Source organism: Dipodomys ordii, unplaced genomic scaffold, assembly GCF_000151885.1.
Source record: "Dipodomys ordii isolate 6190 unplaced genomic scaffold, Dord_2.0 Scaffold20, whole genome shotgun sequence".
Taxonomy (NCBI): domain Eukaryota; kingdom Metazoa; phylum Chordata; class Mammalia; order Rodentia; family Heteromyidae; genus Dipodomys; species Dipodomys ordii.
Genome location: NW_012267236.1, coordinates 2856348 through 2879656, shown reverse-complemented (window position 1 = coordinate 2879656; position 23309 = coordinate 2856348). Strand labels below are relative to the sequence as shown.

General features: G+C 41.9%; 1 protein-coding gene across 1 annotated transcript in view; it reads right to left on the bottom strand.

The window, feature by feature from the left end:
• Fam98a (family with sequence similarity 98, member A) overlaps positions 1-247 on the bottom strand; it is a 14947-nt gene extending 14700 nt beyond the window's left edge. The window contains exon 1 of the mRNA XM_013013522.1: positions 96-247. Coding sequence (XP_012868976.1) covers positions 96-148 — 53 coding nt within the window. The 5' untranslated portion in view covers positions 149-247. The remainder of the gene's footprint in view (positions 1-95) is intronic.
• Positions 248-23309: the final 23062 nt, after the last annotated feature.

The following is a 23309-nucleotide window of genomic DNA, read 5'->3' as shown; positions in this document are numbered from 1 at the left end:
AGCGGACGCCGCGGGGCGCGACGTGGGGAGGCAGGTGCCTCCGACCGGGCGCCGCCGGGCGGGCTCGGCGAGCCCCGTGCCCCGGGCAGTCTTACCCGAGATCTTCCAACGACTCCAAGATGTCAGTCTCCATGAGGTCACACTCCATGCCACTGTGCTATTCAAATTTCCGAGTCGCCAAGCTCCCCTCTTCGCCGGCAACGCGTACACTGGCGCAGGCGCTCTCCTCCCGGAACTTCCAAGTCGGCAGCTGGCGCCTCAGTTTCCGCACTGCGCATGTGCGGAGCCTGCGCGAGCATCCTGGTCCCGCCTTCCGCCCCGCCCCACCGGCTGAAGGGTGGACGGGGGACGCACAGTTGGGCGCATGCGTCCTACTACACAGTGAAGCCGGCCGCCCGTAGAAAGGTAGGAGGAGGCTGCGTGGCAGCTGGGCTTGGGTACCTCGCGGTGGGAGCGCGCTGGGCGGTCGGTGTGCGCATGCGCACATCCTTGGGCGAGGCGGGTGGGGCTGGAGCTGGTTGGGGGTGGGTCTAGGGACTCGGGTGGGGGTCGGCCGAGGGCGCCGGGTCTGTGCCAGCCGTGGACTAAGCGAGCTGTGACTCGGGGAGGGGCGGGGGGGGGCTTGCGGGCACCTATGAGCATCACCTGAGGGTCATGAAAAAGCAGAAACACTTGTGTGTCCCAGGAATGGGCTAGGTGCCAAGAACAAGCAGATAGCATGCAATTTGAGTGTGTGTGTGTGCGTGTGTGTGTGTGTGTGTGTGCGCGTGTGTGTGAGTGTGTGTGTGTGTGAGTGAGTGAGTGTGTGTGTGTGTGTGACTTTGTTGAGTTTCAGGGATGCAGAGGAACAGGCTTTCCTTTGCACCAATGTAACAACAAAGTTGGATCGTTTCTCCCTGTGCAATCTCTCTCGTTGACTTTTTGAGCTCATCCCAGACACTATCTTACTTTAGGGAGCCAGGGGTGGCGAGCTGTTATCAGCATCGGGGTTTGAGGCCACGCCATAGAACGTGTCTTAAGTCCAGGCACTTTGCACGGGGAAGAGATGTTTTTGGCTGCAATATCACTGCTTTTGACAAAATTGGCCAGGGTATAACATTCAGCTCACTGGGTTAGGGATTTAAATATATATATATATATATAATTCTTGATTTTATGCTTGGAAATTGCTGCGAAATGTTTTCAAAATGATGGCCTATTTAGAAGATTATATTTAGCCATAAATTGGCATGCCCTTATATTGTGTAGGCATTGAATTAAAAGTTTTCGTGTTGCTACCAGATTTTATTTAGCAGTTTCCCCCCAAAAAATCACATTTAATGGATAAATGTTCCTTCTCTTCAGTGATAGATATTTAAATTTCTTGTTCTGCATCCTGTGGAGTGGAAAAAAGTTGTTAATTTGCCTGTTATGCACTTTTTCCTTTGACCCACCCCATGAGGCTGACCTCCTTGCGTAAAGGCTGTATAAATGTCATTTGCAATTTACAGGTGAGTATACTAAGGCTCAGTACCTTAATGATCTGTTAGAATTTTCAGGACCCACAAGTAGGAACTGGATTTTGAAACTGAGGTAGATCTGGTTTATTTAGCTATTTCAACTGAAGAGTTTTATGTTGAATGTGATGAGAGAAAAATTTAGCTAGTTGAATTTGTACAAGTTTGGATTTGTTGTATATAATTATCCTATTTTAATGCAAGTGAATTTTTTTCTTTTTTCTTGATTTTGCTGGTCATGGGACTTGAACTCAGGGCCTGGGTGCTGTCACTGAGATTTTTCACTCAAGGCTAGCATTCTACCACTTTGAGCCACAGTGCCACCTCCAGTTTTTTGGTGATTAATTGGAGATAAGTCTCATAGATTTTCCTGCAGGTGCTGGTTTAGAACTGCAATTCTGAGATCTCAGCCTTTGAGTAGATAGGATTACTGAGTAGCTAGGATTACTTACAACTTTAATGCAACTAAAATTTTATGATGGGGTTGTTACAGAGGCTAACCAAACAAAAGTGAATTTGAAAAAGTTAAGGGCTTATTCTTAGCTCATTCATTTTCTCTCTGCTCCTTCCATCTCTCCCTGTCTGCCTAGGCAGACCTCAGATTTGGTGATCCCCTTCACTCAGCCTCTCAACGGCTGGGACTGTAGCCACACCAATATTCTCACTTTGACCCACTTTATGATGAAACTTAAAACATAAAACTAGGGAATGGAGAAGTAATCATGTCTGTGAATTTACTAACCTCTTTCTCAAGCGTACTGCTAGCTTAAAATGGAGGATTCTTGATATGGCATTTTTATATGTGTTATTATTTGGTTCGTTAATGGCCTTTTCTGCAGTTACAAAAAAAAAAACAACAAAACACAAAACCCTGACCAAATGATGCTTTTCAATGCTAGGGTTTTTTTTGGGGGGAGGGGCTAGGAATGCACCTCAGTGATAGAACATGTTCCTAGCAATAAATAAATAATAAATCAATTTCAAGATGGTACACAAGTAGGCTTGATGAGCACAGGTCTAAAGAGTTATTTAGTAAAGAGGAAGTAAAGGCCACTCAGGGAATCAAGCAGCAGGACCTAGAAAATGGTTGTCCATCTTGTGGTTAGGGACTTGCTATTTCATAGTTTCCCTCCCAACCATTTTTTCTCCCTTTGGGCCATTTTTCAGATGGCGATTCGTTTGTTTGAAACAAACAAGAACCCTCCCCTGCGTGGTAGCCTCATAATGGTGGCTTGTAGGAGGGCTGGCCAGAGTTATGGCAGGGCCTAAGACCCACACCTGCAGGACTCCCATGGGTCATTGGTGGGGGGGGGGCGGCGGCAGTGGGGACAGGAGAGGAGGGGCAAGCTGGCCTGAATCAGTTAGTTTTCCTTCCAAGGCATAGTTGTTTGTTTCTTGAAATATATTACCTTTAAAAAATGATAATCATTTCTATAGAATCCACTAGATGGAATCTTTTTTATTGAGAAAATATTTGTATTTATTTTGTTACTTGGTGATCTAGAGACCTCAATCAACCCAAGTTTAATATGATGAAAGAAATGATGATCTGGGACTTAGGGAGCTCTTGTTTTTGCTGCAGATCAGCAAAAGAAATAACTTTTGAATTCTTTCAAAAGGATCAGATATGTTTGAGCAGCAATGAACTGCCAGTTTTGAAGATGGTCATCTAGAGACTGGGTAATTTCTGGTTGAAGGTTTTCTTGTGATGAGAAACACCCAGATGTGCTAACACATGGCCTTTGTATTATTAATGGACTTTTGATTCTAGATTCTTCCACCAATGTCGCGACCCGCAGGACTTCAACGAGGGCAATGAACCTAAGCGAGAAGGAATGAAGGGACAAGAGACACGAAGAAGGACAGCAAGACAAGGATTCTGATCAAGCTGCCAAATTTTATTTTTCACTTGGAATAAGGAAGCTTTTTCATTGGGTGTAGCAGCTGCAGGATGCTTGCTTAGGGCAATGTGAAAAGGTGGTCAATAGCAGCTACCTGGTCTTTGTTTGAGGCAGGATGCAAAGACCAGATTCTGTAAATAGCCTCGAGAGATGTTCCAACGAGATCGTCAAGCTTATGCTGAGAGACTCCCTGCAGGGCTCTCAACACACCAAAACAGTGTAGAATACTAATTATGAACCTTCCTGGATGAACTGAAGGTATGGCTCCATTAGAGGTAGAACACCTGCTTTTCAAGTAGTGAGACCCTGAGTTCAAGCCCCAGTACTACCAATCATAAACAACAACAGCAACAAAACCAATAAAAACCAACTTCCTAAACCAGACATGGTGGTAGGTGCACACCTGTATACTCAGCACACAAGGAAAGCTCCAGCACAAAGAGAAAGCTCCCAAGTTCTAGGCCAGCCTGGGATAAACAGTGAGACTCTGATCTCAAAGAAGACAAAACATACATACATACATAAATAATAATAAAACCTTCCTGCTATTCATTTGTCAGAAGTGCTGGTCTGTATTAGTTTCTCATTCACGATGGAACAAATTTAGTGGCTAAAGGCAATACAAGTTATTGCATAGTTCTGGAAGTCAGACATCTGGAGTGCATCTCAAGCCAGCAATCATGACACCAGAGTTTTAGGCCCCAGGCCCAAACTGCAAAGGTTCCACGTGTCACAATCCCAATGTGAGAATAGTGGTGAAGGGCAGAGAAAGGCAGTTTGTTAGTTGGCATGGAGGCAGTACATGAAGAGGCAAAGTAAGCACTGTGGCCCAGCTTTGAGGTACAGACATGAGCTTTATGTTTAAATAGAGAAAACATGGAAGTAGTGGATAATGGTTGAATGTTTATGCAGCTGAGATTTTTAGTGACTTGCAAAATTCACACTAAGCTAAATTTTGTGTGAATGTGCTGGGATCCAATTCAGAGTGGCAGGTATGCTAAACACTGTGATACTAAGCTACTCCCCCAGTTCTGGGGCTCCCTTCGATTCCCTCCTTCCTTCCCTCCCTCCCTCCCTCCCTCCCTCCCTCCTTTCTTCCTCTCTTTCTTTTACTTTCTCCCTCCCTCCCCTCCTCTCCCCCTCTCTCCCTCCCTCTCTTCCTCCTTCTCTCCTTCCTTCCTTCCTTCCTTCCTTCCTTCCTTTCTTTCTTTCTTTTTCTTTCTCTCTTTCTTTCTTTCCTTCTCTCTTTCTTTCTCTCTTTTTCCTTTCTGTACTGGAGGTTGAACTCAAGGCCTGGCTCTGTGACTAGCTATTTACTGAAGACTAGTGTTTTACTATTTGAGCCACAGCTCCCTTTCCAGCTTTTTGGTGGTTAATTAGAGATAAGAGTCTCATTGACTTTCCTTCCCGGGCTGCTTTGAGTTGCAGTCCTCAGATCTGAGTACCTTGAGTAGCTAGGATTGAAGGTGTGAGCACCTTCAAAGCACCTGGCTTTGTTGTTGTTATTTTTGAGACACAATTGATCTCCATATTGCTCAGGTGAACCTTGTACTTTTGGATTCAAGCCATCTTCTATCTCAGACTGCTGAGTTGTTGGGAACTACAGGCATATTCCACTGTGTCTGGCTAGGAAGTAATGTTTATAATGGCTATGAGGTAGGTATAAACTTCCACATACCTGTTTGTGACAGAATGGTTCCTAGATTAACTTGAAACATTTCCTTCTCAAATAAATGATCACCCTGTGAAGAATAGCTACATTTTCTGTTTTTAATATGTTTGCCTTTAGAGTGGCCCTCCAACAGAGAGAAAGCCATCAGTTTATTTGTAATAAATAAAAGTCCTTCTACACTTGCATGGCGAAAGCTCGGCTTTTTTTCTTCTTCTCATAAACATTAGTACTCATAACTAAATCTTACCTTCAGATCCACTAGCAAAGGGCTTTGCTTTTCAAGTAATCTTTTTTAGGCTTTGTTGGTGTACTTTTCTGTGCCCTGGCAACTTCTAGACAATGTTGCAAAGTTTAAGAACAAAGTTTAAGGCTGGAACACAGAAAGAGACACACAGTGAGAGTTGGAGAGGGGAGGATAAGGAGAGAGGGAGAAGGGAGAAAACGGGATGCAGGTCTTTCTGTATGAAAGCTCCAAACTTGACTGTTTCTCAGCAAGGCCTCGTGTTACTATGTCAACCTGTGAATCAAGGACATAGTCAACCAAATGGAAACTAGTCTAATTTGGATGAAATAAGAGTTTATTAGATCCTAGCCCAAAGGTGATAAACAAGACTCCTACATCTAGAACTGTTACAGACACCTAAACAGCTGTACTTGCTGGGTCCATGAGGTAACTAAAAGTGTGAGAAAAGCTTGGACTCTCTGTCTCCATTTTCTTCATGCCTCCCTTCTCAGTCATTCTTTCTGTAGTCACTTTTCCATCACCTTGGAATCTGGGACGGACAAGATAGATCCAATAACATCTTTTATGATAAGGAACTGAAACTACCACTCAGGATCCTGAGGACAGACCACCCACCAGGCATTGATGACATATTTACCCTGACCAGTGAAGAAGGTGATCAAATCTCCAGAACCCTTTCCAAGACAAAGACATAATGAAGAAAAGATCATCCTGGCCCCACTTTTACCAGGGCCATTTAATCACCTCTCCCTATCTGCTCCCAGTTCTCTATTTAAATATTAAACTCATGTCATACCAGAAGCTGTCCGAAGCTGTCTAAAGATAAGCAAACTCAGGCCATATAATAAAGCCCCTTTCTCTCCTTTGTCTCTACCCTGACATTAAAAGTTGATATCAGTTTTCTTGGAATTGTCCTTAGAAATTGTATTTGTCAAAGCTACTTGAGATGAATTTTATAAATATAAAATTTTATCATTTTATAAATTATGGGCCCATAATTTATCATTTGCTAGTGTTTATTGATTCATAAATTAGTAATTAATTAATGTATTGGTGTTTGAACTCAGGGCTATATGCTTGATAGGCTGGCATGCTCTTACTTGAACCATGTCTCCATCCCAGCTTTTTGCTGGTTATTTTGTAGATGGAGTCACGTGGACCTTTGTGCTTGGGTTTTGGTTTCAAACAATGATCCTCCAGATCTGAATCTCCTGAGAAGCTAGAACTGCAAACATGAGCCATTAGCACCAGGCTTTTTACATTGCTTACATCATGTTCTTATCTTTCCTCTCTAGTTGTAGAGTGATGCCCATTCTACATGGTGTCTACTACATTGATGTGTAGACAACAGGTATAGGTAAGGTTGATTAAGCCAGACCCTGGTGGCTCATTCCTGTAATCCTAGCTACTAAGGAAGCTGAGATCTGAGGATCATGGTTTGAATCCAGCCCAGGCAAGGAAGGCTGTGAGACTTTTATCTCCAATCAGGCACCAGAAAACTTGAAGCTGCACTGTGGCTGAAAGTGGGAGAGCACTAGCTTTGAGCAAAAAAGCTCAGGGACAGTGCCCAACCCCCAAGTTCAAGCCCCATGACTAACAAAAAGGAAAACAAATTAAGACATGTTCTTATGTGACAAGAAAATGTTCCTTTTCTCTTAACCAGATCTTCCTTCTGAAAGAAGAGAGTGATTCTTTGCAGAGGAGTCAGTAGACAATACTGGATTGTGCTCTGGGCTTGTGGATCATCTTGGAACTCAGTGTCTATTTAAAACTTGGTTACTCTGGTAGGATGATATGTTCTTCTTTGCTAACTTAGATTGTTGTTAGCAACATTGTCTTTCATTCTAGTGTTGTGATTATTTATGGCAAGAGAGAGGCAGTCAGAATCCTCAAGGAGACTTTTGGAATTCTATTGCCTTCCCTAGTGTATAACATTGTGATGCAGATGTTTCAGCTGAGGAATATACTCTGAATAAATGAAGGGTTAAAGAATAAGAGCTGTGAAATGCTCTCTAGGGAGGGTTTGAAAACATGATCCTTATGATGAAATAGTTGAACTAGAGGTGAATTTTGAATGTCCCAGCAAATCTTAGCTTTAATAGTTATGTGTTTATTTTTCCCTCATTACCATAATAGTATCATTGTTTGCAAACACAATAGGAGTAAGAAGGAAATATATTTTAAGCCAAAGCAATTATTCAAATGCTTGGCTTGCATTGGTTAAGTTTCAAGATACTTGGATAAAGTTGCATGCATTTTACTCTGAAAAGAAGCTCTGGAGACTAGCCCTCCTCAAGCACTGCAGAGAAACAGAGAAGCCCATTTTGAGAGGTCAAATTGGGAGTCTTTATTGGCGAGCTGTTGTCTACTGGTGGACTTCTGTCTCAATGACCTGCAGCCCAGCACAGAGCTCACACAAAGCTTTTAAAGACAAAAACCACATGGTTGGGGTGGAGGCCAAGCCCTAACAAAAGCAGAGCTTATTTGGGGTGTAGCTCAAGAACTAGCAGAAATCTCCATCTAGGGGATATGTCTGAGATTTTCCATTTAGAGAAATCTTAGAGGCTACTCGGAGGCTAGTGAATCAGCCCATTTAGGGGAAGTGGAAGGCCAGCATTTTCTGAAGCAGAGCTCTCCTAGGTCACCTGGAGCTAGGCATCTACAATTCAATGAATGGCCTTTCTCACTTACAGACTTTTCAGAGCTGGGTGGAAAGTCCCCTCCACTCAGCAAGGCACCAGGATGTCTGTGAAAACAAGATAACATTACTTAGACTCAGACTCCTCATTTCATCTGTTCTATAGGACAATGAGGTTTCCCTGTGTCCTTTAGAATGCCATCTATCTACTTGGAAAAAACATGAATAACTAATCATTTGCTCCAGTGTTCATGTCTGTCTGGTGATCAGGACAGGTGAAATGATCAGAGCCTAGTTGTTTTCACACTTTTATGTATATGCAGAGCCAAATTATGTGGAGATGTTTGAAAACAAAAATGGTTAGCAAAATTAAGATTAATAGACTTAGCCAGAGAACCATGCAGACATCCAGGTACAGAGAACAAAGGGGGCCAGCAAGACCCCTTTTCACAAGGGAGGAGAGAAGCACCGGCTATTGTCTGGGGTGACCTATATAACCTAGGGGGGTTAGGAGGGGCTAGAAGGGGCTAGGAGGCGGAGCCCCTGATGTGGCCTCGAGGGCCAGGGGCTTCATCATGGCGACTAGGATTTATAGCTGCTGTCCAAATGGTAGATAAGGATCCTACAACTGCCCAGACCTGAAGGTCACTCTAAGGGGCTCTTGTTGCCTTCTATGGTGGTAGCTGCACCAGAGAAGTGCCATTCCAAGGTAAAGGGGGCTGGAAGTTGACTATTTACTGCCTTTACTACATGGGCCTGGTGTTGCCTAGGAAGGGAGCGTGCTAAGCTGTGGAGAGGGAAGACGTGTACTAAGCTATGGGAAGGGAGCACATTTCGCGAACACAAATTGTCTCCCTTCCTTATCCCTTGGTTCTGGTTAAGTAAGTGTAGGTTAAGATAGTTGTGAAAACTCTCTTTTGTAATAACCTGGGAGAAGTATCATAAAAATCTAATAAAATGTGGCTTTAAGCATCCCAAATGGGAAAAGAGAACGTTAGAAATTTATGTGGGTTTCTGTTGGTTGTATTTGCAAGCTATTATTAGAAAGAGATAAACTCAGAAAAGAAGTACTATGTCTGTAAACAGGAAGGAAAAGGAGTAGAGGAAGTCCTCAAATCCAGGGGACTTGTTCTTGGAAGAAGTAATTACCTTTCAATCTCAACTAGAAAAAGCGAATACTAGAAAGGCCACCAAGAAAGATCTTTAAGATTAAATCAATAGCAGTGAACCAAAGCTCACTGTTGTTAAAACAACTGAATGGGGCTAGGAAGGTGGTTCAGTGGTAGAGTGCGTGCCTTGCATGTATGAGGCCCTGGGTTCTATTCCTCAGCATCACCTAAGCAGAAAAAGCTGGAAGTGGCATTGTGACTCAAGTGGTAGAGTGCTAGCCTTGAGCTGAAGAGCTGAGGGACAGTGCCTAGGCCAAGTTCAGGCCCCCTGACGGACGGGTTAAAAAACAAAAACAAAAAACAACTTAATGAACCAAGAGTTACCAGTGACTAGGAGAAGAGATGAAGTGCTAGGCAGGCCTCCTAGTGTATTATAAACAAGGTGACACAACTAAGTTTCATCACCTTTTTTTTTTTTTTCAGTCAGTCATGGGACTTGAACTCTGGACCTGGGCACTGTCCCTCAGCTCTTCAGCTCAAGGCTAGCACTCTACCACTTGAGCCATGGCACCATTTCTGGTTTTCTGACTGGTTAATTCGAGGTAAGAGTCTCATGGCCTTTTCTGCTCAGGCTGGCTTTGAACCGTGATCCTCAGATTTCAGCCTCCTGAGTGCTAGGATTACAGGTGTGAGCCACGATGCCTGGCCAGAATACTTATTTTTGAGGTAGGGTCATCATCTAGCTCAGGATGGCCTTGAACTTGTGATCTTCTAGCATCCATGTTATTGGGATTACAGGAATGTGACACTTGTATGTGAAAATGTGTGTGAAAAATTTCACCCGCTGTGTGAAAATGATATTGAAAAAAAAAAAGGACCTGGATGAGGTCCTTTGTCTCTGTTGTTTCAAAGAATGAGTCATGAATACAGAAAGAAAAGTAAAATGAAAAATTTACTGAAGAAAAAGATAAGCAGAGCTTCTGCTGTCTGAGGCAACTTAAAAGACAATTTTGCTGGGTCCTGCATTAACTAAATACCCCCACCTTTGAGTCTGTGCCCTTTGATCTGAGCTGCTCTCTACTGTAGTCAAGTTTTCAGTCAGCTTGACCTCCAAGAAATACTGGATAAGCAATCTGCTCCTCAAACTAACATCTTCCTTATTCTTTTTTTTTTTTTTTTGGTCGGTCGTGGGGCTTGAACTCTGGGCCTGAGTGCTGTCCCTCAGCTCTTCAGCTCAAGGCGAGTGCTCTACCACTTGAGCTACAGTGTCACTTCCGGTTTTCTGGTGGTTTATTGGAGATAGGAGTCTCGCGGTCTCTCCTGCCCGGGCTGGCTTTGAACCACGATCCTCAGATCTCAGCCTCCTGAGTAGCTAGGATTACAGGCGTGAGCCACCAGCGCCCGGCTCTTCCTTATTCTTATGATAAAACAAACAGCCAAAATGTAGGGGAACACTGTTTTTGTTCTATCCTCTAAGAACAAAGCCTGACTAATTGTCAACCAAACCAGACCTTCAACATAGGACTGTTTTAACTATGCATACATTCTCAGCCTCTGCCCTATTTAACCTGAAGCCAATGTCAGACTTCTGAAGATGGCTTCAGATGTACTGAACTACTGTTTTTCTGGGGGCAAGTGGCTGAACCTAACTTGAGAATCCTGGACTTTAGGCCTGGGGGCTATAAACCTGTTTTTGCTGATAGATAGGCAGGGTCCTAAGAATGGAAACCACCTGGGATGTGTTGTGTTGAAAGAAGGAGACTGGGTCTAAGCAACATGCCTTGTCCTTGCAGCCATCCTGGCACCTAGGTGGGTAGTGGGGGCTTTTCACCCAGCTTCAAAAGCCTAAAGGTGAGACAAGCTATTCTTTGAATTGCCTGTGCTTTTTGCCTGCAGCTCAGGAGAGCTAGGAGACCTCTGCTACAGAGAATATGCAGGTGTATCATATTGATGAGCCCCAAGAAAGCCCTGCTCCTTGATCTAGGTGGCTTGCTTCTGTTAAGGCTCCACCCAACATGTGTTTTTGTTTTGTCTTTAAAAGCATGGTTCAGGTTTGATTCTGGGCTGCAGGTCTTTGAGACAGGAGTCCACCTGCAGTAGCCAGCTCTCCTTATTAGATCTCTCAAAATGTGGCTTCTCTGTTTCTCACCTATTGCTTTTCCTTACAACAGTGTAGGGGTAAATAATGTCTAGGAGAAAGAAATGAGACCTTCAATATCCTTAGACAGCCTGTGTGCCATATCAGTCCTTGGATCCAATCAATAATCAAGAGATTCCACACAGCTTGCATGAGCTCTCCATGCATTGTTTAGCTCCTCTGGGTGGATGCCCATTTTTGGCACATACTGCTGGGGGGTCAATCAACTTGTTCATGCACCAATCTTCTAGGGAAAAGGGGCCATGATGGATGCCCAGAGGCCCACATATACAGCTCCCCAAGGCCAGGATGAGGTGCTGTCTTGGAGTCTGCAGCCTGCCTATGAGGCTGCTCAAGGCCATCATGAACTGCTGTAGGAGGGTGCCTTTTTCCTGATTACCTAACCAATTTTTCTTTTCTTTTCCTGCTCTCATTCCCCATCTTGAGGACAAGAAAGCCAGGAGATGAAGAAGTTGTGGGAACTCTGTTTAAAGAAGACAAACAAAACCCAAGGACATACAGCTGATCCAAATTAGAGGGCAAAGAGCCTGTTTAAAAGTAGATCTGGCAAAGGACATACACTTGGTCTAAGAGGCCAGAGATTTAATGAAAATCTTAGTACCCATCCTGCCACAATCAGGAAGGGGCCTGGACACGCTTCTGGGGACTCAAGAAGGGGTTCTCTCTAATTCCACTTGAGTGTAGCCAAGGAGGTGTTGTAAAGAAAGAACTTCTAAGACGGTGGAGCAGGGGATTAAGGAAATCTTATGAGGGGCAGCTCATGGGTTTCTTTCAGAGGTGCTCAGATTTCCACAGGCCAGAAAGCCAACATTAGGTTTAGCTCAGCTGCTAAGTTTATTCCTATTCCTTATATTCCTTTAGGTGAATGCCCAAGAGTGGTGTAATTGGATTATATGTTAGTTTTGTGTTCAGTTTTTTAAATTTTTATTGTCAGTTGTGGGGCTTGAACTCTGGGCCTAGGCACTGTCCCTCAGCTCTTCAGCTCAAGGTAAGTGTTCTACTGCTTGAGACACAGCACCACTTCCAGTTTTCTGGTAGTTTATTGAAGATAGGAGTCTCACAGACTTTCCTGCCTGGACTGGCTTTGAACTGTGATCCTTAGATCTCAGCCTCCTGAGTAGCTAGGATTACAGGTGTGAGCCACTGACACCTGGTGGCTTTGTGTATGTGTGTGTGAAGAATTTCCATACTGATTTCCATAGTGGCTGCACTAATTTATATTGCCTCCACCAGTGTATAAATGCATCCACAATTCCTACCCACATTGATAGTCATTTGGAGTGAAGGAGACTGAATCTTAGTGTCATTTTGATTTGCAGATCCTTATTGGCTAAGGATGTTAAACATTTCTTTATGTGTTTATTTGTCACTTGTATTAGTATCTGTTTTGTGTTTAATTTTTTTTTTAATGCCAGTTCTGGGGCTTGAACACAGGTTCTAGGGTGCTGTCCTTGTGATTTTTTCCCTCATGTCTGGCACTCCACCATTTGAACTACAGCTCCACTTTGGCTTTTTGGTGGTTATTTGGAGATAAGAGCCATAGTGACTTCCCTGCCTGGGCTGGCTTCAAACCTCAATCCATACATCCCAGCCTCTCAGGTAGCTTGGATAATAGGTGTGAGCCACCAGTTCCCAGCAATGTTGAACTTTTTTCAGTTCTTATATTCTGAATATTATTCCATTACTAGATGAATAATAAGCAAAGATTTTTCTCCTACTCTGTTGGATGTGTTTGTACTCTGATAATTATTTCCTTTGTGCAAAAGCATGTAACCTGATATAATCTCATTTGTCAATTTTTGCTCTTATTTCCTGAGCTACTGGAGTCTTGTTTAGAAAGTCTTTGCCTCGTGGTAGACAGCATGCCTAGAAAGTATAAAGTCTTAGGTTCAATCCCCCAGGGCCTCCAAAAAAATGGACATGGAAAATCATAGTCTGTGCTTGTATCTTGAAGTATTTTCATCTAGTACTTTGAAAGTTTCGTGTCTTCCCTAAGGTTTCTTGATCCATTTTGAACTGATGGTTGTACAAGTTTCAACCCTTTACATAAAAATATCCAGTTTTCTCAGCCTTGTCTATTAAAGAAGTTGTCTTTTCTCTAATGTATGCTTCTGGTGTCTTCATTGAGGTATATATACTTATGTCAGGGCCCTTTATTCCACTCCCTAGTTTTATGTGATAAACATATACAATTGAATAATAGAATGTCTCAAATCTTCAAACATAAAGAAATGATATTATAAATGATAAAAGAGATATTAGAAATTTGATGAATAAATATGCATGTGTTGAACTGCATCAGTATATATAACTAATATATCATAATCAATACATTTTTAAAATTTAAATTTCAATGTAGAGGTGATATACAGAGGGGTTACAGTTATATAAATCAGGTAACAATTACCCCCTCCCTCAGTTTCTCTCACTTTTCCCCCTCCCAACCCCTTTTCCCCCAAGTTGTAAAGTTCATTTCCAACATTGTGTCCAGTGAGTACTACTGTTGGATTATCCCAAAGTTTCTGTGATTCCCCTTCCCTTCCCCAAATCAGATAAACTTATATATAAGATAAAGGGTACAGAAATCAAAAACAGCGACAACAGGAAATAAACCAAAGGGAAAAAAAGAAAAAGAAAGTACAATTTTAAAAAACCTCTTTTTCCATATCTTGGAGTTCATTTCAATAAGCATCATTTTATCTGGTCATATGCACATAGCTATTGAGTCATTGTGATCCTCTCCTAAGAATATTTTCCTTTGTTCTGGGTGTGCGAATGTTTAGAGTGCTGTTTAATAAATCCTGTCCAAGTGTAAGTATTTGTCTTTTACTATCCATTGGATTAACTTGTATATTTATAGACATATTCTAGTTATTACAAATGAGGGAAGCCATGCAGCTTATGTTTATTTGGGTCTGGCTTACTTTGCTAAATATATTTTTTTCCAAGTCTTTCCATTTTCATGTCACTCTTTCTGATGGAAGCATAGAATTACATTGTGTAGATATACCACATTTTCTTGATTCATTTATCCACTGAGGAGCATCTGGGTTGATTCCATATCTTACCTGTGGTAAACAATACTGCAATGAACATGGTTGTGCTAGTGGCTTTAATGCGGGTTGGTTTGTGGCCTTTAAGGTAAATGCCTAGGAGTGCTGGCTCTGTGCTTAGTCTTTGAGGAACCTCCATACTGATTTCCAGAGTAGTTGAACAAGTTTACATTCCCACCAACAGTGTAGTAGTGTTTCCTTTTGGCCACATCCCCAGCAGCATCTACTATTATTAGTTTTCTTGGTAATGGCCATTCTAACTGGGGGGAGGGGGAATCTCAATGTTGTTTTGATTTGCATTTATGACCAGAAATGTTGAACATTTCTTCATGTGTCTATTGGCCATTAATCAATATGCTTTCCTGCTACCATTTTATTGAATAGATTCTCAATGCCTTTAGTATGTACCTCTTCTCTTTTTCTTATACCCATGATTCAAAGGTTTGATTTTTTGATGGAGTCTGAGAGGTCTTGTAAATTCCCTTTGTTAGGTTTTTAAAAAGAGGTAGCCGAGTAAGAACTGCACCAGCACGCACGTGGTATTCAGGTAAGGGGTAGGTTTATTCAGTAGACCTGCTGGGACCAGGCAAGGTTGGCACTCCACGTGGCTGGGAAAGGCCTGGGAATGAGAGAGAGCTGGGAAGAGAGGAAAGAGAGAAAAAGAGCCAGAAAAGAGCAGAGAGAGGGGTAAGAACAGTAGCACTCACTGGTATTCAGGTAAGGGGTAGACCTGCTGGGACCAGGCAAGGTTGGCACTCCACGTGGCTGGGAAAAGAGAGAGCAAGAAAAGAACAGAGAGAGAGAGCTAGAATAGAACAGAGAGAGCAAGAAAAGAGCAGCAGGGCAAGAGGGTGAGTGAGAGCAGAAAAGAAGAGCAAGAGCAAGAGAGAGAGTGAGAGCAGAAAAGAAGAGCCAGAGAACGTCTGGGCCTGGGCTAGGCCTTATCTAGGGTATGGGCGGGGAAAGGTGTGGCCACATCAAATTCGGATGTGACCTCAGCGGATGCAGATGTGACCTCTTCCAGGTGTCCCAGTTGCCTAGGTAACGCAGGTACTGGGTGGAGACTTTGCTGCGAGGAGGGTGGAGTCTGCTAGCCATCCAGGAGCGGACCTTACACCCTTCATATTTAGTGTTTCTTCAGTTTTATCTTTAATACCTAGTATACTTGTTCCATCTAACAGCTAGGATTTGATTTTTTTTTAAATTTGAGCAATTGAATCTTTATATCCAGGATTTTAATTGGAGGTTTTTGTTTGTTTGTAAGATTTCTATATTTCTGTCGACTTCCTCTTTCATATCTTGCCTGGGATGGCCTCAAACTGCATCACCTGATCTCAGCATTCTCAAATAATGGGATTACAGATGTGAGCAACTGGTTCCCAGCTTTAATTAGGTAGTCTTAACTAAATAGATGAGCTCTAGCAGAAAATATTTAAGAGACAGGTTTCAAGCTAAGAACCTAGAGGCTTACGCTTGGGTAATCCTAGCTACTCAGGATGCTGAGATCAGGAGGATTGCATTTCAAGATGAGACGAAACAGAAAAGGTTCAATACTCTATCTCCAATGAATCAGAAAAATGCTAGCCTGGAGACAGGGACTAAGTGGTTGAGTGCCAACTATGGGCAAGCATATTGAGTAAGAGTATAAAGTCCTGAGATTCTATTAAAGTGGGACAAAGGCTACATGACTGTTTTCTATTATTACATGAAACTAAAGGAGCTGCTGTTCAAGGGATATTGTTGTACAGGAACTCAATCAGTGAGAAAGAGTCTTTATTGGAGAGTGGGCAATTGCAGGTGGACTCCTGGGTCAAAGACCTGCAGCCCTGAATTGAGCTTGAACCAAGCTTTTAAGGACAAAAAAAAAACACATGTTGGGGTGGAGATCAAGCCTTAAAAAAAGTAGACCTATAAGGGAAATACTCAGGTATAAGCAGAAATTTCCATCTAGGGGTATAGTTTAGGGGTCAGCTTAAATTTTCCATATAGGGAAAATACGCCTCAAAATTTCCATATAGGAAGATACTTAGAGGCAAGTGAATCAAACCATTTAGGGGAAAATCAAGGATGAGCATTCTCTTAGCAAAAGCAATCCTAAGGCTAAACAGCATGATACCTGCAATTCAATGAATGGCCTCTCTCACCTCAAGGCTTTTCAGAGCTGGGTGTAAAGCCCCCTCCACCCATCAAGGATGGCTGTGAACACACGGGGATGTCACTTAGACCCAGTCTCCTTGTTTCAGTATCCTCCGTAACAAGGCAATCTACTCGTAGGTCCACCGGGTCTAATTTGGACTCTGAGTCAGCTAGCGAGCGTGATTTAAAAATTTTTCCATCTGAGACTAAACACGTATCAAGGTCTTGGTGTTGCCACCAATAGGGCCAGGAGAATGAAAAGTTTAAGGCAAACACCAGGAGCTATGTGTTTTTAAATTTTCTCTGTGTTTATAATGTTCAGTAGAAAAGCCTGAAATGAACTAGAACTTTGAAAACTATAAGGTTTTTTAAAAAAAAAGACCTTTTTGGGCTGAGAATGTGGCTTTATGGTAGAATGTTTGCCTAGCATGCTTGAAGCCCTGGGTTCAATTCCTCAGCACCACATAAACAGAAAAAGCTGGAAGTGGTACTGTGGCTCAAGTGGTAGAGTGCTAGCCTTGAGCTGAAGAAGCTCAGAGACAGTGCCCACAGCCTGAGTTCAAGCCCCAGGACTGGCAAAAGAAAAAAAATGACTTTGGCCTTCATCTCAAAACAATTTTTATGCTATGATGACATATTCTAGGGTTCATATTCCAATCTCCAATCAAGAAGAAGCAAATCACTTGAACATGCTCATGAATAAGATACATAAAAAATGTATACAGTGTGGTTTTACTCTCAGTCCTTTTGCAGAAAAATATAGCTCGCTTTAAGAAGTCAGTTGAAAATTAACTCTGAGGGCTTGGAGGATGGAACTCAATCATACAGTATCTACTTAGCATGCAGGAGATCCTGGTTTGATCTGCAGCACTACAAAGAAGCAAACAAAACCTTCAGTATCCCATAATCTTCCTTAATAGCCTACCCTAGATATTTTTTTAAGCCCACTTATATATTAATTTCAGTGGATGAACAGATTGATGTGGTGATCATGGAATTACCTTTCCTGGGCAACCTCAGAAAATAGCCAGAGTAAATTCTGATGTCAGTGGACTTTGATGGAGTCTCTCATGGGACAGTCAATCCCATAGTGCTTTGGGGCAAGAGATGGGAGAGGAGGCTGATGATCCAAGTGGTTCCTTGTTTCTAATTTTCTCCTCTTTGGTTTTTCATTTGCAGTCACTAAAAACTTTACAGGTTTATTTCTTGCTTGACATATTTTTAGTCTACATAATAGTTTCCCAGGATGATTTATTTTACTATTGACTGAATGTTATTTTCTCCACTGGAAAGTTAAAATTTAGAGCTAGTATCATTTCTAAGTCAATTGTGTGCATATGGTCCAGAGGAAGACAAAAGAGGAGCCGATTAAACACTAATGAAGTTAAAAATAATTGTATTTTCTTTAAATAACAAAGAGTCCCATAGCCCTTGGAAACACTCAGTTTTTTTAAAAATTTTCTTTTGTTTATATCATTTTTTTTCTGTATGCAGCAAGTTTTCAACAGTGGCCTTGGAACAATGTCCTTGTGCTTTGGTCAATGAAGTTTTCCTTTTGATGGCAGATGGAAATTTACTTGAAAATTGTCCTGGAAAGAGAGTTTTTTTTTCTTAGTTATGGTGATAATTTTGGAAAGAAAAGGCCCCACAGAATATTAATTCTGTTGCCTTATATATTTTTTTCAATGTCATCTTAATTGCAAGAATGGGAAATAGGACTATAAGTTGACCAATAAATAATTCCCACATGGAAACCATCTACATGGAGTTGTTGTTAATGATACCAAGGGCTGTGGCTTCTTCTACATCTGATGACTGTCATAAATCCCGGCTTCTCTCTGGTGCCTTATCTTGGTAAATATGTTTCAAAGGCCTATTCTCCCTCAGCTACCCCAAGGCCCCTAAATGCTCTTGAATAACTGCTGTTTTATATTTATGTTTCCTTGAGGACTCTCTTGAGCCAGTAACAGCATCTGCTCCCTCAGTCTGCAGGGTATTAAAGCAAGAGCTACTCTTGGCAGTGTATGATCTATGGCAGACACTCTCATTGACTGCATTTAAATCAGTTTCTTCTCTCTTCCAAAGAGAAGTGTTTTCCACACAGTGCCATTGATAGACAGGGGCTCTCATCAGCTGTGTTCATAAATTCACAAGAAAATTAGCCTATAATAACATGCTACATTTCCCCTGTTTCCTTCTCTATTTAAAGATGAACGTTTGCTATTGGCCAAAGAAGAGAGGGTTGAATTCTGCTTTTTTTTTTTGTTAGAACAGCAAGAGATCGTTGGACAGTGCTTTTGTGTAGGTTTGTCCATTTTTCAGGTGAGAAGACATTTTATCTGTTATGGAGTTGATACCACATAAAAGAATTTTTTTTATTGTGAGAATACCTTACAGAGCAGTTACAATTACATGGGGAACACATAAAAGAATTTTATACAAAAACAATTTTGTAGATCCAAGCTGTGCTTTCAGACTATCATTTGTTTTGTAGAATTTTTATTTCCTGGATGACATTTATAATAACTTCCTGCAAAGTTATTTCATGGTGTTGAAGGAAGAAATCATGGAAATGAATGATTTATGTGTGTATTTCCCAAATCTATTGTCATTTGACTTAGGGACCCTGTATAGGTATTGATGTAGAGTTTTGTGGGTTTGTTTATATTGTTGTTTTGTTTTGAGGTCTCTGTGGCCCTGGGAATTCTGGACCTTCTTTTCCTTTGGGAAGAGTCTTTGTTTTCTTAAGACCTCTTACTGATAGGATAAAGCCCACCCATCTTGTGAAGTAGAATAGTATTGTAGAATAGTATTTTGTCAATTGTCTAGGTACCATGGCCATCATTCTTAAGTGGAAACATATAATCTTAGTCCTTTTGTGTCTGGCTTATCTGTCAACATAATGTTAAGATTCTTCCATGCTTCAGTATATGTCAGAATTTCTATTTTTTTAAGCGCAGAACAGAAATACTATATTTGATTTATCCATTCACTTGTTGATGGACACTTGGGTTGCATGACATTTTAGCTCTTGTGAATAATGCTGATATGAACATGAGTTTAAAGTCTCTTCAGCTAGGTTCCAGTGGCTCATTCCTATAATCTTAGCTACTCAAGAGGTTGAGATATGAGGATTGCAGTTCAAAACCAACGTAGGCAGAAAAGTCTATGAGAATCTCATTTCCAATTAATCAGCAACAAGTCTGAAATCTCCATGACTCATGGAGGTGTGACTGAAGTGATAATGGTTTGTCCTGGAATGAAAAAGCCAAGATAGATCAAGAGGTCCTGAGCTAGTGTTAGGTCCAGTGCTAGCCTGTGTGTGCTTGCACACACATACAGACACATAGACACACAGACATACAGACATACATATTCACTATCTCTTTTTGGAAGAGGTCCAGAAGTAGGATTGCTGAATTATATTTGGCTCTCGGCTGTTTTTATTTGAATTCTATTATTGGATGTTAGTCTTCTTGAGTTGATTCTGTCATTTTCTTATTTTTCCCCCCTCCTGTTTGACCTTCCTTGTATTCTATTTTCTGGAAGTTTTCCTTCATTGTGACATTTGACTCTCCTCCCTTTCTACATTTCTTCTTTTCCTTAGTTATTATTTAATTTATTTATTTTGACTTCAGCTCTATCTCTTCTTTATGTTGAGTGAACATTGCTTGGAATTTGAAGCATGAATCAGTTTTTATTTTTATTTTTTGTCGGTTGTGAGGCTTGAACTCTGGGCTTGGGTGCTGTCCCTGAGCTCTTCAGCTCAAGGCAGTGCTCTGCCACTTGAGCCACAGCGCCACTCTGGTTTTCTGGTGGTTAATTGGAGATGTAAGTGTCTCATGGACTTTCCTGCCTAGGCTGGCTTTGAACTGTGATCCTTAGCTCTCAGACTCCTGAGTAACTAGGATTACAGGCGTGAGCCCCCAGCACCCTGCTCAGTTTTTATTTTTGACTTCTTTTATTATTCTGTGAGGCTAGTTCTTTTCCTGCCCTTGAATGAGTTTCAAGGTCATTCTCACAACTTTGTCATAATTTTCAGAACAGTGAAAATTTTAATTAATTAGTTGATTAATTTTGATAGAAGGTCTACCTAAGTGTTCCACTCTGATCGCTAACTCATGATCCTCTTACCTCTGCTTCCTCAAGTGCTGGGAGTACAGGCATGTGCCACCATGCCCGACTGCATTACATAATTTAAAAAACTAAGTAGCTTGTAACTCTTACAGTTCTATCAGCAGATATGAAGTGTGACTATTTTATACAGTCATAGTGGAAAGTGTCACTGGTGCTGAAGTATCAACTCCCTGAGACCCCTGTCAGGCTTCCCCACAATCTCAGTGCTTTCTAGTAAAGCCAGTCTCATCTGTGTTCTGCTTCTGTTTTATTCATCACTGGGTACCCTGGAATTCTCTGGTTCTCTCCTTGTCAACAAGCCCCATGAGGGTCCTTATCACCTGCAGGGTCCAATGTCTGCATTGCAACAGTTGTTGAATATGTTCCCATTGAATTGAAGTGACAGAGTTCACAGAGCAGATCAGTGATGGAGTGAAGCTGCTCCTGAAGCGAGTGCTGATTGTAGAAGAGGCTGTTGGTCGGTAGGGCTGGCCACTCCCCACCTGGGCTAACATCGCCTTCCTTTTTCTTCCTGCTTGAGTGAGGAGGGATGGGGAGGCAATTTATCTCCTAAGTCTCAGCAGGCATCACACTGAGCATTTTCCTTCTAATGAGATTCCATCCTACTCAGAGCCCCACAGAGTGTCTGAAATCGGACCCCCCATCCATCTGTCCGTCCGTCCGTCCGTCCGTCCGTCCGTCCGTCCGTCCGTCCGTCCGTCCGTCCGTCCGTCCGTCCGTCCGTCCGTCCGTCCGTCCGTCCGTCCGTCTCTCCAGGGGACTTACCATAATGCCAAATAAACTCAGTGTAATTAAAGAAAAAATAAGAGGAAAGACTGGGTTGTAAAGTATTCGGCTCACCTCTCTCAGGCATATTTTTAAGCTGTAAAAGCGGAAGGTATGTTTTATGGATTTTATCCCCCTTCATAACTCTATAAAATCACAGCTTTATTGGTGTTGAGTCCTCTGTGTGAAACCAGGGCTTGATAAGCAGATGATGATTTTATTTCCTGATAGAGACAAGTGGTGTTGGGCTTCATAGCACCTAATCATCGTACTTTATTTATTTATTTTTGGTAGAGGAGCTAAAAATATGTCCCTGTCAGCTGTCTCTCTTTCTTGAGAACTTTTCAATCATTTGAAGTTTTAATTTCTCTTGTGGGGATCTTGGGAATGATTTCTTAAATAAGTTTACTTTTTGTGTCTGCATCCTAGGTACATTTCTAATGTTCCCTGGATATCAAGTTAACTCAAGTTATAATTAGTTGCAGTATTTTACTATCATTGATATAAATCACATTGTGGCTCTCCTCACCCCGGTCACCCTAATCAGAAAGAAAGAGCTCTTCCTTTTTGGAACTAGTAGATTGATTTTTGCTTGTACATCATAAATAAACTTCTTTTTTTCTTGAAACTTGTTACCTACCCTTTTTATTCCTATCCACCCTGCCTAAATTTTACCAGTATAGGTGCTTGAACTCTGGTCTTTGTGTTCTGGCGTAGCTTTTGTGCTTATAGCTAGTGTCCTACCACTTGAGCCACACATCCATTATGGCTTTTTGCAGGCAAATTGGACATAAGAATTTCTGGGATTTGTTTGCGTAGGCTGGCTTTGAAATGTTATCCACACATCTTGGCCTCACAAGTAGTTAGGGTAAAAGGTATGAGCCATGGGCATCCAACAAGACTGCTTAACTTTCATTGGTATAGGATAGGAAGTTGACTTTCCCTTGCATACAAGTCTAGTTTTTGGCTTCATGGATTATTGAGCCTAGAAAATATTGTGTTCACTTCAAGACTCAATATGAAACAGTCCTGCCATTGGTTAGATCTAGCCCCCTGGGTCAAGGGTGGCATCAAAGAAGCAGTACAATGGCTTATCCCAAGGTGCTATCTCCTCATGGATCCCGATTGAGGAATTATGCAACTTCTGGTGCAGAATACTGTCAGATAAAGTATCTTACACTTAAATGAACCCATGAGAAAGAGCGAATTTCAGACTACAATCATAGCTCAAATTATTAGATTATATAAATTAGGTTATTAGATTATATAAATTTGGAGATCATCCCTGAGCTTAGAAATGTAGGGACAGGGGCTGGGAAGGTGGCTCAGTGGTAGAGTGCTTTCCTTGTATGCATGAGGCCCTGGGTTAGATTCCTTAGCACCACATAAGCAGAAAAAGCCGGAAGTGGCACTGTGGTTCAAGTGGCAGAGCGCTAGCCTTGAGCTGAAGAGCTGAGAGACAGAGCCCAGGCCCAGAGTTCAGGCCCCGTGACGAGGTGGGGAGGGGGGAGGGGGGGAGGAGGAGAAATGTAGGGACAGATAAGATTCCTTAGGAGAACCTTTAGTTCTAAGGACATCCCTTAGGGATTGGTGGACAGTCTCATCTGTTCTCAGTTTCTCAGATGTGGTGAGATGTCCTAAGTTTTGGTTTTATCCTAAACCATTTCATGAATGAACAGTACAGTGGGTTCACATTGCTTCTTTCCTGCAGGCCTTGCCTGTCTAAAGCAACAAGAAGAGAAGAGGAAGAAGAAGATGAGGAAGAACAGAAGAGAAAGAAGGGAAAGGAGAGGAGGGGCTAAGGGAAGAGGGAGAGAGATATGGCAAGAGAGTTTATAAAAATTTGGCTGTTTGATTGAAAGAAGCAGCTGCTTGGAAAAGAGGATTGATTAAAGGGTATAATACAAACTTCTGAGTTCTTAAAATTTTGATTTCTTAGCAAAAGATTAATCATTTATTGAACACCTATTGACAGAGAAATCCAAAGAAGGTTGATCTAG